Source organism: Hyalella azteca, unplaced genomic scaffold (assembly GCF_000764305.2).
Source record: "Hyalella azteca isolate HAZT.00-mixed unplaced genomic scaffold, Hazt_2.0.2 contig15661, whole genome shotgun sequence".
Taxonomy (NCBI): domain Eukaryota; kingdom Metazoa; phylum Arthropoda; class Malacostraca; order Amphipoda; family Hyalellidae; genus Hyalella; species Hyalella azteca.
Genome location: NW_025945503.1, coordinates 457,603 through 477,780, shown reverse-complemented (window position 1 = coordinate 477,780; position 20,178 = coordinate 457,603). Strand labels below are relative to the sequence as shown.

General features: G+C 35.6%; 3 protein-coding genes across 3 annotated transcripts; all 3 read left to right on the top strand.

Moving 5' to 3' along the window:
* The first annotated feature begins 86 nt into the window (after positions 1-86).
* Positions 87-6,771, top strand: LOC108674786. Its single transcript, XM_018162757.2, has 6 exons — positions 87-161; positions 1,810-1,946; positions 2,895-3,022; positions 3,369-3,460; positions 4,745-4,849; positions 5,319-6,771. Exons 2-6 carry the CDS (start codon positions 1,812-1,814, stop codon positions 5,441-5,443), a joined length of 585 nt encoding a protein of 194 aa, XP_018018246.1. The 5' UTR covers positions 87-161; positions 1,810-1,811; the 3' UTR covers positions 5,444-6,771.
* A 4,802-nt stretch (positions 6,772-11,573) lies between these two features.
* LOC125179189 lies at positions 11,574-13,904 on the top strand. The gene is made up of 4 exons (XM_047884578.1): positions 11,574-11,763; positions 12,325-12,677; positions 13,096-13,269; positions 13,839-13,904. The coding sequence occupies exons 1-4, from the start codon at positions 11,574-11,576 to the stop codon at positions 13,902-13,904; spliced, it is 783 nt and encodes a 260-aa protein (XP_047740534.1).
* A 306-nt stretch (positions 13,905-14,210) lies between these two features.
* Positions 14,211-19,613, top strand: LOC125179188 (glutamate receptor ionotropic, kainate glr-3-like). Its single transcript, XM_047884577.1, has 7 exons — positions 14,211-14,266; positions 14,698-14,794; positions 15,372-15,502; positions 16,647-16,906; positions 17,235-17,452; positions 17,750-18,003; positions 18,334-19,613. The coding sequence occupies exons 2-7, from the start codon at positions 14,780-14,782 to the stop codon at positions 18,587-18,589; spliced, it is 1,134 nt and encodes a 377-aa protein (XP_047740533.1). The 5' UTR covers positions 14,211-14,266; positions 14,698-14,779; the 3' UTR covers positions 18,590-19,613.
* The last annotated feature ends 565 nt before the right edge of the window (positions 19,614-20,178 follow it).

Sequence of the window (20,178 nt, the reverse complement as noted above, 5' to 3'; positions counted from 1 at the left end):
TCTCTTGTATGACTCATCTTTCGATAATTAATCTTGCATTGAGAGAATTGTATATAAGGGAGCTCCGGCCATGGACATGCAGCACATAGCTCCTATAGCCACTACCACTACACAGCACACTGTCTTTACTTTCATCAACGTTTAGACGATTATTAAACATAGTAAGTAAACTTTTCGCATCTAAGTATCTAAGTATAATTTTTATTTTTGGCTCACGCATTCTCAGTTTCTAAATGCTTTAAAATAAATTAGAGTTTAGCATCAGAAGCTTCGGTAACACAAAAATTTGTTTAAATTGAAAAATTTAATCGATTTAGTTTTATTATATTTTTCCATGTACTGCAGCGTTTATTAAGGCCATTTTATCAGTAATTCAAAAATAAAATTCGAAAATATCGCATATCTCATCTTTTCCTTTCCATTTTGAGAATCGAAGTTGACTATAAATTGACTAAAAATTGGTAATAATCCACGCGTAATCTTTGTTGATTTTTAAAAATAATAAACTTTTTTGATTCCAGCGTCTGTCAAACTAAACAAAATGATGGCAGTTATTGTTGGCAATTCTTTATTGCAAATCACATTCATGTTATATGAAATTTCTGCCATCAAATGGATTATTAAATTAATTTTAACATCAAAAATCACATAGGGCAACGTGGGGCAGCGCGCCCCCCACTTTTTTTAAACTAAATTTTTGATGAAGTTTTAATTGATACGAGGTCATTCTTTGTTTTGTTTAAAGGTGCAACTAATGAGGAATGTATGATGTGAATTAGACGCCTATAGAGTTATTCAATTTTTAATGAAACACTATTTTGTAAAAAGTGTCAAAATGGGCCCATTGCCCCACCCTTGGGGCAATGGGCCCATGGGCTTGGGTTAGCGGCAAAAAAATTTTTATCTGGACTAAAACAGTTATTCACAAAGAACTTAATAACGCAAACACTTAGCAAAACGTAAATCCGTACACTTCATCCCAGTGAAACTGCCGACCGGCGGTAGAGAACACGGACCAATATCTGCCATACTTAGCGAGAAACCCGCTATGGGCCCGTGACCCGCAGTGGGCTCGCTGCCCCATGTTACCCTACTTTATTCCTACCAGACATTCATTCCCTCGGCCAAATATACTAATCATCTACGTCGCTAGATATATTTGGAAAACGTGACTTCTTACAGCTAATAATAGAATATTGTCACTGATCCCCACATATTCGTAATTATTATGAATAGCGCCCCAGTATCAATCCAAGTAACTACATTTTTGCGTCATGTAATTGCACTAGCTAATGTCATACTATTATCATTTATACCTTCATAACAAATTACCACAAATTAGTACTCAGTATCAATCCCAAGTAACTAAATTTTCCCGTTTCTTAATTGCATCAATTAATTTCATACTATTATCATTTATACCTTCATAACAAATTACTACAAATTAGTACTCAGTATCAATCCCAAGTAACTAAATTTTTCCGTCACTTAATTGCATTACCTGATGTCATACTATTATCATTTAAACCCTCACCACAAATTAGTACTCAGTATCAATCCCAAGTAACTACATTTTTCCGTCACTTAATTGCATTAGCAAATGTCATACTATTATCATTTATACCTTCACCACAAATTACCACAAATTAGTACTCAGTATCAATCCCAAGTAACTACATTTTTCCGTCACTTAATTGCATTAGCTAATGTCATACTATTATCATGTATACCTTCATAACAAATTACTACAAAGTAGTACTCAGTATCAATCCCAAGTTTTTACATTGTCTCTTCACTTCATTCCACCAGTAATGACGTCAGCAAAGCTACCAGCGATCAGTGTTGTGGTTGCGGTGCTCTGCTGCACCGCTCAGCAGGCAGCCGCTCAGGCCTGGTTCATCGGGACTTGTCCAGCACCCGCGCCCGTTCCCTACGACGCAGCGTTGGTCAGTCAATATAACCTTGAACGCGCAACTCTCGAAGACAATCAAAGACTTGCATTTAAGTAATTTGTATTTTTATGATAAGTAATTTGTATTCTTATTTGTATTCTTATTCTTGCATTCAAGTAATTTGTATTCTTTAAGTAATTTGTACTCTTATGATAAGCGAATGCTATCTAACGAACACCATGACTTGGTCCGTTACTTAACTCTTGGGCGCGCAACTCTCGAGGACAATCGAAGACTTGCATTTAAGTGTGGTAATTTGTATTCTTATGATAAGGGAATGCTACTAACGAACACCACGATTGGTACGTTACTTAACACTTGGGCGCGCAACTTATGAAGAGCGTCTACCACCCACCCATCAACTTTAGTCACTAATAGTAATAGTTCTTGTAACTCGTATAGTTCGTATAACTTCGTATAGTTCTTATAACTCCGTACCCAATCATTACTGGTTTTTAAATTAAAGCCAACAGCAGACAAGAAATAGACCGCTACGTGTACTCCGGCCGCGACGCGTGCTTTTTCGAGTTTTGATAGTTTGGCCTCAGGAGAGTAGCATGATAATTTGTTTACCTATTACAAATGTCCTCAACTTATGTACGAACACCATAATGATTTTAGACTTCTTTTAAAGCGCAAACAATAAATTGTGAATTTAAAAAAATGCTATTAAGTCGTATGGGCAACCTATTTGTTTATAGAGTCGAAACATGAAGATTATTTTAATAAGATATTGCATCAAATTATGTGGACTTGATTTTTTGAATCGAACTATATCTGTAAAACATTGACTGGATATTTTAAACAGGATTGTGTGCAAATTAAATTTAATAAGAGTAGTGTTTAGACATAAGTAGATTAGTTATGTGTTTAGTAAAATTATTAATTAGGTGATACGATCAAATTCTCCAAAAAATAATCAGTAGGTCCGGTGACGTGCAGATCACGGGCGTGTGGTTCGAGGTTCGGCGCTACCACTTCGTGCTAGAGACCGCTGCTCGCTGCGCGTCGTGGACGTTAACAGAGACGGCGCCTGGCATGATCACTGTCAACACGGACATAACTGAACCGTGAGAAAATCATTCATAACTTGTCACCATAATTTGTTATGGTTGTAAACTGGCATGATCACTGTCAACGCGGACATAACTGAACCGTGAGAAAATCATTCAAAACTTGTCACCATAATTTGTTGTGGTTGTAAACTGGCATGATCACTGTCAACACAGACATAACTGAACCGTGAGAAAATCATTCAAAACTTGTCACCATAATTTGTTTTAGTTGTAAACTGGCATGATCACTGCTAACGCAGACATAACCGAAATATGGCTAGATGAAATTAAACTGTGGCAAAATCAAGGTTAATTTAAACCCTGAATATAAACTAACCGCATACCATTGTTTCCTGTACAGTCTCGGCAACAAGAAGACGATGTTGTCGACTCTGGCGCAGGTAACCGGCTCTACTAACGCAGACTTCAACTTCAGGATCGTCCAATTGCCTGGTTGGTAAAAACAGTACGTTATTGGCAAAGATTCACGTGGTAAAATGTTATTAATACATTAATTTATGATTTCAGTAAATATAATTTATCAGAAAATGCATAACATGTCAGATATTGTGTTGAAAAAAAAACGCGTGAAAATTTTGAAACTTTTTAACTGATCTCAAAGTGATAAGTGATATGAAATCCGTCGTATTGATTTTCTCGGTGGAAATTTCTTCACTTCACCAATAAGAAATTTCTTCACTTCACTTCTTTACTTCGTATACCTCAGTTATATATCTATAAAAATTCACAGAAAACAGTACGCAAGATCCTTCTTATTCACCATTTATACTTTAGCGATTACTGAAAGAATTAATTGATGTGGCAACGGCTGTGATTTACACCGAATTGGCCTGTAGAGTACACGCTAGTTAATACCGAAATTCGGACATGGCTCGTCGATCGATCAGGATATGTTGTGGCTGAGAACCGTTCAGGCTAAACAAATACTGAACGCATTTTACATCAATCGCTAAGCATCAGCTGATTCCCTTCTAGATTAATCCATTTTTTGTTCGTCCTGTTGAAATGATCATCGACCCTGTGCTAAGCAATGGACAAGCAGTAATTCAATTATAATTGTTCATGTCTAATATTTAATCATAAGTTCGTAGAAGATATTATTATGAGATATACTACAGTAAATTACTGTTAATTGTATGACAGGAAGCTTCAAAATTCCTACATGATCGTTGCAGAAGTAGGTAAAGTCGAAGTCTTAGAAGATATTGTTCTTAGAAATTAGAAAAAATTGTTGAAAAAATAACAGTATTTAACTGTTATTGGCTCCAAGTCCTTTAGTTAATGGCTTAATTCAACACAGAAAAAGTTACCACTATATTTTCAAACTAAAACTGAATTACAATATATTTACCGTTTAATTTTTTATGCTAAAGTTATATTATAGGTTCCGATTATATTATTATTATATTATTATATATATTCTTATTTAGTATATATAATTATTATATTATTAAATAATTAATTTCTTGCATATAATAGATTTATTATTATTTTATATTATGTTTGCCAGCATAATTTCAAGTGAATACGAAAACTTAAAAATGTTTACGATAGGCCCGGCGGCTTTATATTGCACTGCAGTGAAAATTCCCATTACATTCTCAAACCGAAAATAAATTAATGCATCCCCTATCTTTTGTGCTATTCTATTTCGTAATTTTACATTTAATGATATTGTATTATCAGATATTGATTGAGGTAATTTCAATGCTTCAGGTCTGATTGCTGGATTGTCCAAGACGCTGAACATGAAGGTGCTTGCAGTGAACGCCGACTACATGATCTTGTGGAGCTGCTCGCCAGGCTTGCTGAAGAATTCTCGTGAGTCACGTATTCTTTAGTGATCATTTTAGTTCAATTAATATTGATAATTATACTTATTATTACGGAATTGATGAGATAATTGACTAATTTTTATTTAACTCGTGGAAATATTAACTAAAAGTACAAGACTCGATGGCAGGCTTATCCAGGCCTATTCTTCAATGCTGAAGATACTATACAATACTAAAACGCTACATTTTTCGAGTTCATTTGAGTAGAAACCGAGTTCGAGTAAAAATAAAAATCATATCATGAACATAAATCAAACATATTATTAGCGTAACTCTATCATATCATAGACATAAATCAAATACAAGTCAAACATCATAGCTTAACTTAATCATATCGTAAACACCGATCAAATACAAGTCAAACATGAAAGGTTAACTCAATAATATCATAAACATCAATCAAATAGAAGTCAAATATATCATAAGATAAAATAATTATTCACGAAATGACTCAGAGTTGCTGTGGGTGTTGACGCGCTCACAAGCACCGGCGGCCACCGTCATCACAGGCGCTCTCAACAACGTCGACGCTCTGGGCCTCAAAACCAACTCTCTCATCACAGTCAGCCCGACATGCTGAGTGTCGCTTGTGGCAATAATTTTTATGAGTGTCAAGTTGTTCAAACAATTCTGCACACGCGACAAAAATTTAACAGCTTCTTCTCCACAAATTTGAAGCCACAATTATCTTTCAACTGACAATAGCAGAGCGCACTAAATATCATTGGGCATTTTTAATTACTATCTTATACAGTAAGATGAGAAGTGAAACTTTTAAACTTCCTTCTGTCGGTAAAAGTCTTTAATGTCTAACTCAACATTCACAAATAATTATCGAAGTTTGTTTATTTCCATCGAAATCGTTTATCACATCGCAGCAAAGAAGTTTCAAAATTAAAAGTCTCCCTTTTTATACTTTATACGAAAATTTGAACTGACTTTTACAATCACCGTATATTCCAACGGATTACAACAGCGAAAAGTCAAAGTCGCGAAACGATCAATTCACTATAAAATTTACTTTAATTTTAATCGGTTCACGACTGAGATCACGTGAACTGAATTGCACCCGAACACCAGTTCTTATGTGATTGAGATTTAACATGATAAATTATTTGCGAATTTCAATAAAAGCGGAGAAATCTCTTTCGTTTGGGGCTCAGTGTGCAATTTTTTCAGCTACATGTTCCAAATGCTCTGTTAGAGCATACACATGTGTTGAATATGAAGATGCTGAATTGATCAAAATTCATAGTGAAGCAGGTTGAACCAATCTTTTTTAATCCATTTGTGAGGCAGAAACGATATGATCCAGAGAAGCTGTCAAATATTTACTTCTTTTTTAGAGTAACAATCAAATTTTTGGGGATTAGCTAGGCAAATCTATCTGACAGAAAAAAATCTATCGTTTTTCTTCCAGTCCAATCACTCAACAGACAAATTTCATAAAATGAAATATTAATTGATGCAAAATTAATGAAATACAACTCGTCATACTATATTTAAAGAATGACGATAATTAGTATTAATCTGTAATTATCTATATTTAGCACAACCAATTTGCAGGAACAAGTCCATATGAACATTATTTACAGTAATTTTTTATGGTAAAATTATTAGGTTGGCCATATAACTATGAATTAAACGTTGAAGACCTCGCTCTGATAATCAAAATTATTGGGACGTCTATAACTGAAAACTACGCACAAAGTCACCTTGCATTTACGAACTAAAAAGTAATGTATGAACATATTTTAAGCCAAACGTTGAGCAGCAATATGTTCAATAATATCTTCCACAGAAAAATATGGATGAATGACACACATGCAGACTGGAAAAAAAATTTCTTTAGAGTATTTTTGGGTGCCGACAGAAGGCGAGACGTAAATATTTTTCGTTGAAGGCGAGCGAGTGAGCAAGGTCGGAGCAGATGGGTTAGTGGCAAATCTATAGGTAGCAAAACATTGTTCTCTACTAGCAGATCGAATATTTTTGTCCACCATGTGGATATGAAACAAGATTCACAATATTTTTCTCACGTATGTATTGATAGAGAAATCATAGAGACGAGGTGCTAGCAAATAGACTTGGGCAGATGCGAAGAGTGAAAATTGGCTAGTGCTGGAAAAACAACGAATATTAAGCTTTGCGTTACTGCAGATGAAGATAATAAATAGTAAATAACAATGATTTTTGAAAACTTCGGAGTGAAAATTGTCCAATGGCCTTTAGGGTTTTTTTTTTTTGCGTAGACACTTAAAATTATTAATTATTGAACGAAAGATATATGCAGGAAATTTCTTTCTAGATTCCTAAAATTTAATTTTCCATACTCAAATTTGTCCATAAATGGCCATGAACCTTTTCCTTTAATAGTATGGAAGGATACGTGGTGAGTTCCAGAGTTCGGTAAAATGAATGGGTCTTGTTGTCTAACAGTAACACTTAATTTCTGCAAGTAGCACTGACACGCCCTTTGCCTGGGCTAAACTGGGTCATAATGACCCACACAAAAGCAAAAAATGTATCAGTATTCACTGCAGTGAGTGACAGAGAGCGCATTTTCTCTTCCCTCCGTCCGTAAAGTCACGGACGGACGGACATGACGAGCACAATCGCGCCTTTTTTCCGTAAATGAGAAAATGCGCTAAAAAGCATCACTATTTAGACAAAGTTCCACCAATTTCCCTGAGTGATATATACCCCCCATCAAACATTAGTCAGCTGTCCAACTTTCGAACAATTAATCGTTGCTATAAGCTTCATCATAACTCGTGCCGACATCGTTTGGTGTGAAAGACGACGCTATAATGTGCTGGAGAAGAAGCAGTGCAAGACATAGAGGGAATTGTGGCGCAATTTTCTCAATGAACGACAGAATATGACAAGATATTTGTCATGATATTTACAATCAATGATGTTATTTTTATTGGCTGATGCATTCATTGGCGGATGATGAATCCCATGACGGGTGATGCAGCGTGGTTTCATTTGTCGCTGTTTGAAGATCAACAGTTCAAAAACTCAAGTACGGTACCTATTCTATAGAATAGAATAGAATAGAATAGAATAGAATAGAATAGAATAGAATAGAATAGAAGTGTCGGCACTGAAGAAATAGGCCCATGGCCTGTTGCCGAAACATTATAGTACACATTATACATTAACATTATACATTATACTATAGCAACAGAATGTAGAATGGAGTTGAAAATCAACTCATTCGCGATACGACGCAGTCATCCGCAGTTCACAATATTTATGTACTTCATAAAATTCCTGAGCTTATGTAAATCTATGATGGAAATTTTTAATTTAAGTCCTCATAGGACTTGAATTAAAATGAAATTTTGTATCATTGATACAATGTTTCCTTGATAATGAAAATTTATTGTCACAATTTTAATTGGAATATTTTGTTGCCTTTTCATTTATAGCGTAACTTCATAAAAATATTATTATAAATTTTTATTCTTTAACAATTGTGATTTGAACAATCGGTAAACTTGTGCATAAACGATATTTTTCCTGGTTTTCTATTCACTTTCGAATATAACTAACATGTGTACGTCAAACCTTGCATGAAGTTCATTTTACAAATCCAGCTGTTCGAAATTACAACAAAAAATATTTATCATATTTTATAACGCGAAAGATGAGCCCTTTCTATTAGCCAAGCTCATTTCAGAAAGATGGAATGCGTTTTCGAAAAATAATAATAAATTTACTAGACCGAGCGACTACTAAAGGACTGTACACATCTCGCAAACTTCTTTTATCAAAAATTGTGACTTGATTATTTTTAATATTTTTTCATGCATTACTGCTAATTTTCTAATAAAACAGTAGGGGCATCGGGATCGCACCATTCACACACAATCTTCATGTCATGCAACTAGAAGATCTACCGCTTGGCAAGACATCATCGGTAATGACCAGAATTATCGTACCTGGTCTGTTCTGCTGCCTTTGTAATGGCTATGGTTATTTCTTTTAGCACTCATGCCTACTCATACAGTAGCTTTTTAATTGTGTAACAGTTGCATGCCGGCTCTATAAGAAAAACAAGACCATTTTACAACGCTTGATGTTTTGTATAGAATTGCTGACTGCTGAATATTCTACTTGTAATATACATCGATAAAAAAGAAAATATTTGTGTTTTCGGCCACAAAACCTATGTATTGACTTAACAAATTATTAAGTGACTTGGAGAGAGAGAACTGATGCGGCTTCAGGATTTTAATGCTTACGAATTATTTGGGGCAAAAGACTAATAATTATTGACAGTTGACGATCAACGCCGACAAAAAGTTTTGCAGTTGTCGTGACTTTTTCGAAGGGACCCGCAATAATACGTTGACAAGTATTTATACCAGTCAGTAACTCCATTGGCTGTTGTCGGATGAACAACAAAAAGCATTCCAATGATACCCAAACGATCAAAAAAAGTCCGTGCCATGCAGCTACAGCATATTTAACATAAGCAATTTAAAGATTAGTCCAGTCGTGTCGGACACTTCAATAGCGTTCTTCATAAACTCATACTCAAAAAATGAGGAGAGTTTGGTCTCTATGAATAGGATAAAATGCCTTTATGAATAATTATTGCCGTGATTTTTGTTTGGAAGAAATACACGGATGCAAACACGCTTCCACTGCTCGTTGAATTCAAATGAATTATAATTCTTCTTGGTTTGATGAATTTGAAAATGAATCTAGGATATTTATTGATAATACGGCCTGGAACATTTAAATTACAAATTAAAATATTTCTAATGATATCCATCTGTCGAAAACTCAAATATTGTGATTTTATTCATCAATAACAATGAATCGATGAACCATGTAATTCCATTCTAGATTCTAGGCTTCACCCCGTATCATGATAAAACAGACGTGGAGACAATAGAAGGCTTCGCGTATTCTTTGTACGAAGACAAAAGCAGTTCGAATTTAACATTAATAAGCACGGAATATTCTATTCGGCTGTTCTATTGACATCGGTGATGGTACGCCGAGATGGAGACGTTGGAATGACGTCGTAACGGCTGAATGAATTCTAAGACGCAGTGACAAGGTCTTAGCAAACTGAATATCTGATAACAAACAAATGTGTGACTGGACATCATGAATACAATCGCTGTATGAGATGTGTTGCTCACAGTCCAAAATATTATTGGTAACGGTTTCTATGACTAAATATTATTTCCACAAACTCTTACATTTTGCTTCACTGGGAAGTGTGAGGTTTCATTGCCATAATAGATTGCTTCATTGCTAAATGATTTAATTGCTTCTCAGTAGCGATACTATTACGCTGCAAACATTATACATTATTAATAGCAGCCTCGACCATCTTCCACGCGGCTTAGTAGTTCGCATTACTCATGAACGACGGATGGCAGCCTGCCTACCTAATGACTATCGACCGCGTGTTCGGCTCTTCATGGGAGCCTCTGAGAATATCGTATAATATCTTATATATTCAATGTGAATTGTTTGGACATTGACTTAGCGTCAACTTGCTGACTAACTAACCTCAGGAAATTCCACGCGATCAGTTAAATAAAGGTGTCCGTCCGGTCACGACGTCTTTGACTTCAACTCCACGAACATCAACAACAATTCACTGCATCATCATCCGAAAAATTTCAATTAATTTTATATATATTTGTAGAAGTTTGTATTTTTGCTTGCAGCCAGACATTTTATAAATTTAGACTATTCGAGCAAATATCCGCTTGATTCGAAATATTTCGAATTTATTCGAATTATTTGAATTGAAACCATGCATGAAACATTGAAGAACATTTTTAACGTGATGAATGAAAATTTATTCATAAAGTACAATTAAAAAATGATTCAAATTTCAAAGAGGGGGTTAAATGGGAGTTAAATGATCAATTTTGATCATGATAGGTCTTCCTATGAGTAATATGCTATGATTTGAAAATTATTAACAATTATCAACACTTGTCTGTGAGCTCCCAACGGCTGTCAGTTCAATAAATGCAATATTAATTAAATGATCTTGAAATTTACAGGCGACTCAGATGGTCTTTACAAAATTAGAAGCGAATGGCTCGGATGTGGATAGATGCTGTCTCAGCAAAGTGCTGAAATTGATACCGAATACAAAAGGTCTAGAATGCGACCGATCAGATAACGAGGAAGAATTTTGTTTTGCTGGGTGATATGAAGTGTTAAGTGAAATAGAAAGATATTGGGGTAGGCGGAGACAAGTTTGTCTCGACTATGTATTAACAACTCATTTAGTTGAATATCCTGGCTCTGTACTGGTTATACAGCGAATAATTCTTATTGATTGCGGTCTAATCAACAGGTGTACCATCACATTTAAATCTTCCTCTGCTGAGAATAGATCCCCAGATACGAAATAAATTTCCAATGACTAAGCAAGTTGAAAAATGTGTCGAAAAAAAACATAATAGCTGTTTAAAATTTGTTTGCTAAATCTTGCATCGGTTGTCTGCTCATAAATTTTTTACGACACTCGCTTCAAAATGATCTTACGAAACTTGTTTCATTTAATTACACTCACTTTATACTTGATGTTAACGATGCCAACCTCACTGCCTCGCGGGACATCTAAACATACGCAGTTAAATAAAAGGCTTCCGGCTTACAGCTCAGATCGGATTTCAGCATTTCAGCATAAGTATTATAGAGAGGACATCTGCTGCGAGATGAGATCACCGCAACAGGTGCAAGATCTGCAGGGATCTTCTATTGCGATTGGCTTCGCCTCGGCAGAAGAGACACTTGTTGATCAAACGTTTAAAGCGAGAGACATGAAAATCTTGGGTAAATTTCTTGCCGATTTCGCCCACAAGGCAAGAGTTGATTTCATTGGACTGTGTTCCGACGAAGTTGATGGTGAGTACAAATGTTAAAATCTAACAACTTTTCCGCTTTGAGAGTATAAAAGAAGAAAAATTTTCGTCATCAGTAGTAAATAGAATTGAAAAAAACATTCCATTCATGTTGAGTTGAACGAAGAAATATGTCTTCCATTGTGACAGGACAGAGTATAATAACGGAAAACTATTACATTTCAACCATAGAGAGTCGAATGATGAAAGCCCTTATTTATACTATCTCAATACTGATTTCCTATATTTATCTGAATATAGTATATGGTAAACTATACCATAGTATGGTATATTCATCTGAAATATTCATCTGTGTTGCACACCAAATCTGCTGATGAGGGAATGATGCACACCAAATCTAATTTAAATGAACAAAATAAAATGCTTACGTGAGTGGCAGATGCGAAAAAATATTGTTTGAAATCACACACATGTTCCAATCTAAAGGCTTCCTATAGAAACAAATTTTTGTATATACACGCACCATAATAGATTAGCCTTAAATAACGGTATACTATGGACAAATAATTTGAACAAAAAATCTATGCTCGTTCCTTTTTCGCAGGCATCATCCCACATTACCTTAAGATTCTCAAGTCATCGATCATTCGATCGGCCGTTGCAGCGGGTTCTTGCGAAAGCGTTTCGTCTCCAACAAGCATCCCGGGCTGTCCAAAAGTTCCCATAAGTTACAATACTCCCAACGCTGGCAGACGTACCCCCCCAATGTGTGAGCGTCATATAACCGAAATGAAAGTTTACGCCATCGGTGAAGTTTTAAAGCCGTCGGTGCAACAGGAAATGGCAAGAACTTACGATGATACAAGAGGCACAGTCATGCAGATGGTGCTGGCTCGTGGGCCAGTCGCAAGCAACATCGCAGGCAGGGGCATGATGTGGACCCTCGCCGAGTACAAGGTTTGTGATGTTGAAGATACAAACAGTCGACAAATACAGTTTAATACAGGACACAAATATGGATTAATAGACATGGCATGGAGAGTTGAAGGAATTCGTTAACGTCGTGCATGCCATTTTTGATTGATCAGTGAATTATGTTTTGACGTATAATAATGATCATCGAAATGACTAAGGAATAAAATATACTGTAAATGCAATTATAGAATAGTTTCAAATGAGAACGATAGTGATATCTTACCCTGCTGACCTCTTAAGTGAAAAAATACCACACTGATTTACATGCCTTATTACATACATATATACATATTTTCATTTTTAGTAGTTCATCCACTCAACAGAGGAAAAATCCCCTGACCCTTGAAAAAATCTCAATGTGACTCTGCAGTAGCGCTGTAAAATTTATTGATCTTTTCAGTCTTCGGGTGCCGTCAAAGTTGACGAGATTTACCAGTTTCTCGATGCCGGTGGGTTTGTGGAAAAGTTCATTGGCGTTTGGCGAGAAGCTACAGGCATGGACACAGACGTTGAAGAATTGGGCATCGGGCCAATAAATTTCATGGGGAACACTCTGCTTCTTGCCAGCTTTCCGGTGAGCTTAATGTTAAGTCCAACTTAAATATTATGCACGATACGTATTTGTGTGATCTTCTGCTTTAACTGCATTTATTTTTCAATACCTCTTTGATTTATTATGTTCGCATGAAATTAATTCTGGTTGCTTAGACCGAAAAGATACAGGTGGGAAAATGAAGCTTAAAAGGATTGCTGGAATAAAGAAAAGAATTTGAATGTTTTTCATGCAGTCTACGACACAAGAAGTGCAGACAAAAGTCTCCGATACAAAAGTGTTATTCAAAAATAAGTTGTAGACCAAATTGTGCAATGAGAATTTGGACACGGATCAAATATAAAATGAAGTAGTGGATACGGATGATATAGTGCAATGAATATTAGATGTTGCAAGCAAATCAAATAGTGTAATCCTATACTGCATTTCATACAGTGATTGAACATAGAAAACATTCCATCAACAAACATGAATAATTATTAAATATAGTCATAAGCTTTCAAAACCTTAAATAACGACATAAACCCAACAAGCGCTACATTAAGACGTCAGTGAATATTACAGTCACCAAGCGTAACACATTTGTGCAGTACGCGCCTTACTATGTGGAAGAGAGCGGGCAAAACGTGCTCACGACGAAGTACATTCCCAAGTAAGAATTCAACTCAAATTAATCAAATACTAATTACTTTATTTGAATAAGTGATTCTTTCCGAACAACCTTAAATTTTAGTTTTTTTAGTTTTCTTTTGAGCCTCAAAGCTCTGCTGATGAAGCATTGAGTAAACAGTAAATTAATCAAATTGAGATAATCAGAAGTAAGGAAACAAGACAATCTCAGTTTAGAATCTTTTTATTCTCTTGTATTATTAACCTAGAGCTGAATGTTAATAGCTAACTATACGTGGAATTAAAAAATCAGCTCTTTTTCTCACAGGAATTTGGTTGGGGAGATCAGGAACTGCTCGGGGTTCGTCCTAGAGGTCATCGACATTTTGGCACAGCAGCTCAACTTTACGTGAGAAATAACAACAAATTTATATCAGAACGTCCGAAAAAGTGCTAAATACAAGCAGCAATAACATCAATCGACTCATTAATAACGAAATCAGTAATTGTTGTTTATAAGTAAAACTATGTTAGAATATCATCTTACAAAACCACGGAGCCCGGTTATAAAAGAGTTTATTCAGATTGAAATTTAGCACATGTTCAGATTCGTCATAAGTTAAATAGAAAATATAATCAAAAAGAGGCTTGTAGTAGAATTTTAAGTCTCTTATTTCTACAACGAAATTTTCCAAACTAAAGAATCCTATGTAAAAGCTTTTCCCCTAAATTAGAGTGGAAAATTTCTCTTCTTATATATTCAACGCACCATTTTAATAATTAACTGAAATTAATTTTCCATTTGAGACCTAAAGAATTAATAGAAAATTTTCATCTCAGTTACGCGATCGTGAAACCTATAACAGAAGCGGATTATGTTTTCGGAAATGGGAAGAACGGCAACTATTCCGGCCTTATTGGAATGCTACACAGAGAGGTGATTTGTTATGCTTCCTTTGCCATTGGTTAATAAGCATAAGTATGAGTGTAAGATGATCAACAGCAATAAAAAAAATAAATAAAGACTAATGGCCCACGATTGTTACTGGTATTTGCGATGAAAAATAATTTAAAGTCGTATTATTTTATTTTGTAGTTTCCGATCGACAAACTAGAATGATTCGCCAAGTCGGTTTTTGATTCGATTGATCTGGCTCTTAATATAGGTCTCAAATCCCTGAGCAAATTCTACATCATATGATACAATTGTCTCCTTCATATAAAGTTGTCAATCTGAAACTACATAACATACACATCAAGTAATTCGCGCGACCTGAATGCCGAATGCAGGTAAAAATTCATTATGATGGTTTCACGTTCAAACATACACTCCAGTTGAGAATTGAACCAATTTAATTCTAAAATATTTTGATTGTGCAAATTTGAATGCAGGCGAATGCAGGTAAAAATTATTTGTAATGGCTTCCCCTTTAAACAAACGCTCTAGTTACGAATTGAACCAATTTAAATATTGACTATTTTTGTGTAAGTGTAAGAGAGCAATGAACATGCAGGAGGCTGACCTTGCGCTCGCTACCCTCATACCCACCCGAGATCGTGGAGAGGTTGTGGACTTCTCCGTCAGCGTCGACTACTACAAGAAGGTTCTGTGCTTCAGAAGCAACGCTCACACCGATGGAATTGCGTCAGTCATTAAATATAATAGCGGTTTCAGCGTTTATTAGTCCATAGGCATGTCGCCGATTCTTAACAATGCAGAACATCCACAGCTTGTTGCGGTCTCGAACTCACAACTCACTAATTCAAATTCCGCTGTGCTTAACCGCCCGGCCTCCTCGCCGATTCTGACCAGAAACTGGCGCACAGAGCTGGGATCGAACCCGCGCCTCTCTGCGCCAATCTTGGTACTCTGAACTTTAACCACTGGGCTACCCTGGCCCAGTACATTTGTGCATTTATGACCTGGGCCATAAGTGCAATTACAGCCTTGCGTCATAATTGTCAATTATAGTGATAAAGAATAAATTATTTATAGTTTATTTGAATCAAGTATCTTTAATTGTTCTGCGATTTATTGTTTAATAATTCAAATTAAGCATTCTGTTAAACAGTCTATTAAGGGAGCATGATATTCGTTATTTCGTAGTTGCATTTGATTTTGAATATAAAACTAATTAATAAAATAATTTTGGACATATACTGTATGTATCATTGCGGATAGTTATATATATATACATATTATGAATGAAAATTGGAGTCTAGAAATTGGAATTACATTTTGGGGAGGATTAGTTAGGCATTGCTAAATGTAAGAAAATTTGAATTTGATAATTCTTATTTTTTTTTAGTTTTGATAGCTGACCAGGTAAACCCATAACATGTCACGCACACACCACAAAGCTGTATTAACCTAATAGTAGAATTCAAGTAAAACGAATTATACAAGGGTATTGCACATATGATTGCGGACATAATTGAAAGAGGAACAAAATTTTATATTAAATTAAATAAGAATTTCGATAAACAAGAATAGGAATTACACAAATAAGAATTTTGCACCTGGGGCATATATGAATAAATAATTAAAAAATTTTGGTTTGAAAAAATTGCTTACACGAAAAGAATACATTGGTCAGATCGAGAAATGATTATTTAACGAATCTTTGTTGTTGAATCGTGTCACACATCAGAATGAACAAAATAATATTACAGTATGTAATTTTTTCTAGATTCCACTTAGGTAATCCGCTTAAAATCGATATATTAAATACACCTTTCCACAAAATGTTGTCTAATACTGGGTGCAATCATCTACACTTGTTCCCCAGGTGGATGACGTACACAGCTAATTTTCACCTCAGAACGTGGATAGCATTAATTGGAACAACTTTATTATCATCACTGGTGTTCTGGCTAGTGCTGTGGAAACAGCAAAACATTATTGGTAATGATGTAAGCCAGGAAAAAGAGAGACAAGGATGTCCCGCGAGGAACAACTTAGGGATGGAAGTTTCCCAAGCGTCACAAGAGGTTAAACAAAAGTTGTTGGACACTCTCTTCATGCATTTCGGATGTCTTGTGCAGCAAGGTAAGCATCAAAAAGAAGATGAAAAAATAAATTGTTGATTATATTTTAGAGGCCATTCATTTTCAGTTACAGCTGCATCTACTCAAGTTCATTTAAGATAACACATTAACATGTCTGAATATACATTAAATAAAGATTGATGAATAATTATGTGAAATGTAGAGATTCACTTCATTAAACTTGTCTCAATTCATTTTATTTACGAACAACTAACATTGAAATAGAGACGATATCTTTACCGTTGACTTCTATAACGGGCAGTTTCCATTTACTGTAAATATAAAGGGGTAATATAATGATATACTAAACTGCTTCGTAATAACTGCAGGATACCACACGACCCCTCAATCAGGCTGTCTACGGCTATTGTTCTGGGTATTCTGGTTGACCAGCGTCTGTCTTTACGCTTCGTACTCAGCTACTCTGACATCCAACTTCACCTTCAGGGTTCACGCCATACCTTTCAGTAACCTTGAAGAGGCTACGAAGAAAACTGATTGGCAAATAGGTCTTCTCAAGGGCACCTCTACAATCAGCGTTCTTCAGGTACCTACATTAATCAAATGCATTGCATAAACTTCATGCTATTTCTCAATAACCTTAAATATATTGATTTATTATTGCAAGATTATGTTCAACTTATTTCGGTCGCGTTAAATCCTAGATTAAAAGCCGCATTCGAGAAATTATATTGCTTTATAAAAAATTAATATATTAACATTGTCGTTCGCATTACCATGAATTTTCGTAGAAAACTTACAGAAGAACTTGAAATTAATCAAAGTAGCTGTTTTGCCGCGCAAAATATTGCTTAGACTGACATATACGTAAACTGTTGCACAGAGCATGGACCAGCCATGGGCGAGCGACCTGGCCAAGAGAATTGAAGACAACTCAGCCCTGCTAGTGCCTACGGAAGAAGATGGTCTTCGTCGAGCCCGAACTTCGAACTTTGCACTGATCGCGGAAGACACCGCAGTGATGTATTTGTTGTCTGGGGACTGCAGCATTGAATGTTTCTACGTGCAGGGCTTTGATGCTTTTGGCTACATTCCTTACAGGAAGGCTTTTCATAGCCAGGGAATCATTGATCGGAAGTGAGTAATGACGGCATTTTATCACCTGGTGGATACGTTAAACATCAAAATGACAAATATAATTGAAAACAATTTCATGCATACCTGACATTGATAAGGAAAGTCATAACAAGCATGGTTGTTGACGTTTAATCACTAATACATGCCAAAACATCAATTATAAAGAAAATTATGTAACTTAAATCAAATAAATATCCATCCCGTTCCTATACATCAGGCTGGCATTGCTGGTGTCGCGACTTTAACCGGCCCGTACAATATAATTATAAATTATAAAGAAAATGATGCGACGGTACTTGAGGTAATACCCATACAATTTATTTTCTTCAGATTAGCACTTCTGGTGTCGGGCGGCCTGATGAGCCGCGTCAGGGAGTCGTGGTGGGGCCAGTTCGTACCGTGCTTCATGGCTCAGGACTTCGAGGAACTCGGCTTCACGCACACGCTCTCAGCATTCTTAGTGCTCCTCGTCGGCATAGTGTGCGGCGCTGTTATATTCTTGGCAGAAATTTGGTACGGTTCGCGCCCAGTATCTGGCAATGTCATCGATAGAAGATTGTCCGTTGATTCATTCCCTGTAGCTTAGTGAATTATTCAGATAATTATGCCGCTGATTAGATATGTCAATTATGTATAAATTACTTGTATTATTTTAAAAATTATCGAAGATTGGCCTTTGTGGGTTCATTTGTCTACTTTTGAGAGCTGCATTGACTAGAAGCTAATTTTAGAGAGCAGAAAAAGCAGAACGGAGAAAGAGAACAAAAAAACAGAAAGCAGATGAATTTTAGAGAACAAAAAAAAAAAAATAAAAGAATTCATAAGAATGGCCTTTATGGGTTCATTTGTCTATTTTTGAGAGCAGATTTTTTTTATTTCAAAATTTAGTATGCGAGCACTGGGTGTATGGGCATTGAGTGCACAAGCACTTTGCGTACAGGTATCAAGTTCTTATAAGCATCGGGCGTGCGGCATTTGGCTATCAAGACATACAACACGTAATGTTGGTATAGAAGCAAATGTTAACTATACAATATTTTTGCATTACCTATATATTGACTAGAATGAAAATTTTCTGCAGCCCAGATAACACTTAATACACATCACCTCGGAGAAGCTACAACACAATTATTATGGCAAGTGTGAGATCTGAGGCTTCCCTTTTTTTCATTGTCACACAAAACATTGACGTCAGTTTGCACAAACCAACCCACTAAAGCTATGATTCACTCTAAAACAATCTCACAAATTTACATCTTATTTAAAGAGCGGCGCGCATCATACATAAAAATCAGTAAAAAAACTAGTTGAATCGGATTAATAATTGACTTGGCTCTCTAGATTGTACACGACTTGTATATGGTCTAAAGTTTCGCGTTCGTAGTGCATAGTTAAAATTGTACAGTTCGTGTACAGGTCTAAATGTTAGAGTGCATGTTCAACACTCAACAGTTTGTGTTTAGGCCTTAGAGGTTATTTGATGAAAAATGATTAACAGTCAATCCGACAGGCATGAAAATCTGAATGAAGCAATAATCAAAATATTTGCCATTAGATTTCAGTAAACTGAATGTATCCCGAAAATGAACGCTTTGATAGTAATTTTAATAATTAATGAACACTTTAATAGTAATTTTGACGTAATTATTCGTTAGATTTTTCAAGTTATAAGTTTCGATAGAATAAAATATCGGGGGTGCAGCAATTGAAGCCTAAAGGAGGTTATACAAGTACATCGAATATCAGTATATAGTTGGCGATGAAGTCTGGCGATGTGACGCCAGATATCTTCGTTTCTTCGTTGCGGCTACACTTATTTCTTTTAGCACTAATGCCTACTTCCGAAGTAGCATGCAAATTCCGTTGCTGCATTGCCTCTTGCATGCGATAGGAAAAAGAGAAAATTGTGGACAACATGCAGGGTATTTTATCAAGAGTATCTTGTTTATTTCAAGAAATATTCTCTAATGCTATATTGAAGCGTTCAACATATTTTATCACTGGTTCTCGTATATCACTTTCCAAAACTGCATATACTTTTTTGAAAGTCGTTGTGAGAAAGTGTGTCCTAATTGTACTGGTCTCATGAACATTGCCAAAAATTGTAGATATCCAGCTGGTTTATCGAAATAAAATGCAAGAAATGTTTGTGGCTACTGCACCTATAATGCAAAT

What these genes read in the sequence shown, in the direction of transcription:
- LOC108674786 (XM_018162757.2), top strand. Translation starts at nt 1,812, where the DNA reads ATGACGTCAGCAAAGCTACCAGCGATCAGTGTTGTGGTTGCGGTGCTC. An exon ending in AACACGGACATAACTGAACC is followed by an intron (nt 3,023 to 3,368) that starts GTGAGAAAATCA and finishes TTTCCTGTACAG; the next exon opens with TCTCGGCAACAAGAAGACGA. An exon ending in CAGGATCGTCCAATTGCCTG is followed by an intron (nt 3,461 to 4,744) that starts GTTGGTAAAAAC and finishes TCAATGCTTCAG; the next exon opens with GTCTGATTGCTGGATTGTCC.
- LOC125179189 (XM_047884578.1), top strand. Translation starts at nt 11,574, where the DNA reads ATGAGATCACCGCAACAGGTGCAAGATCTGCAGGGATCTTCTATTGCG. An exon ending in GTGTTCCGACGAAGTTGATG is followed by an intron (nt 11,764 to 12,324) that starts GTGAGTACAAAT and finishes CCTTTTTCGCAG; the next exon opens with GCATCATCCCACATTACCTT. An exon ending in GGACCCTCGCCGAGTACAAG is followed by an intron (nt 12,678 to 13,095) that starts GTTTGTGATGTT and finishes TGATCTTTTCAG; the next exon opens with TCTTCGGGTGCCGTCAAAGT.
- LOC125179188 (XM_047884577.1), top strand. An exon ending in GCTCACACCGATGGAATTGC is followed by an intron (nt 15,503 to 16,646) that starts GTCAGTCATTAA and finishes CTTGTTCCCCAG; the next exon opens with GTGGATGACGTACACAGCTA. An exon ending in CAGGGAATCATTGATCGGAA is followed by an intron (nt 18,004 to 18,333) that starts GTGAGTAATGAC and finishes TATTTTCTTCAG; the next exon opens with ATTAGCACTTCTGGTGTCGG.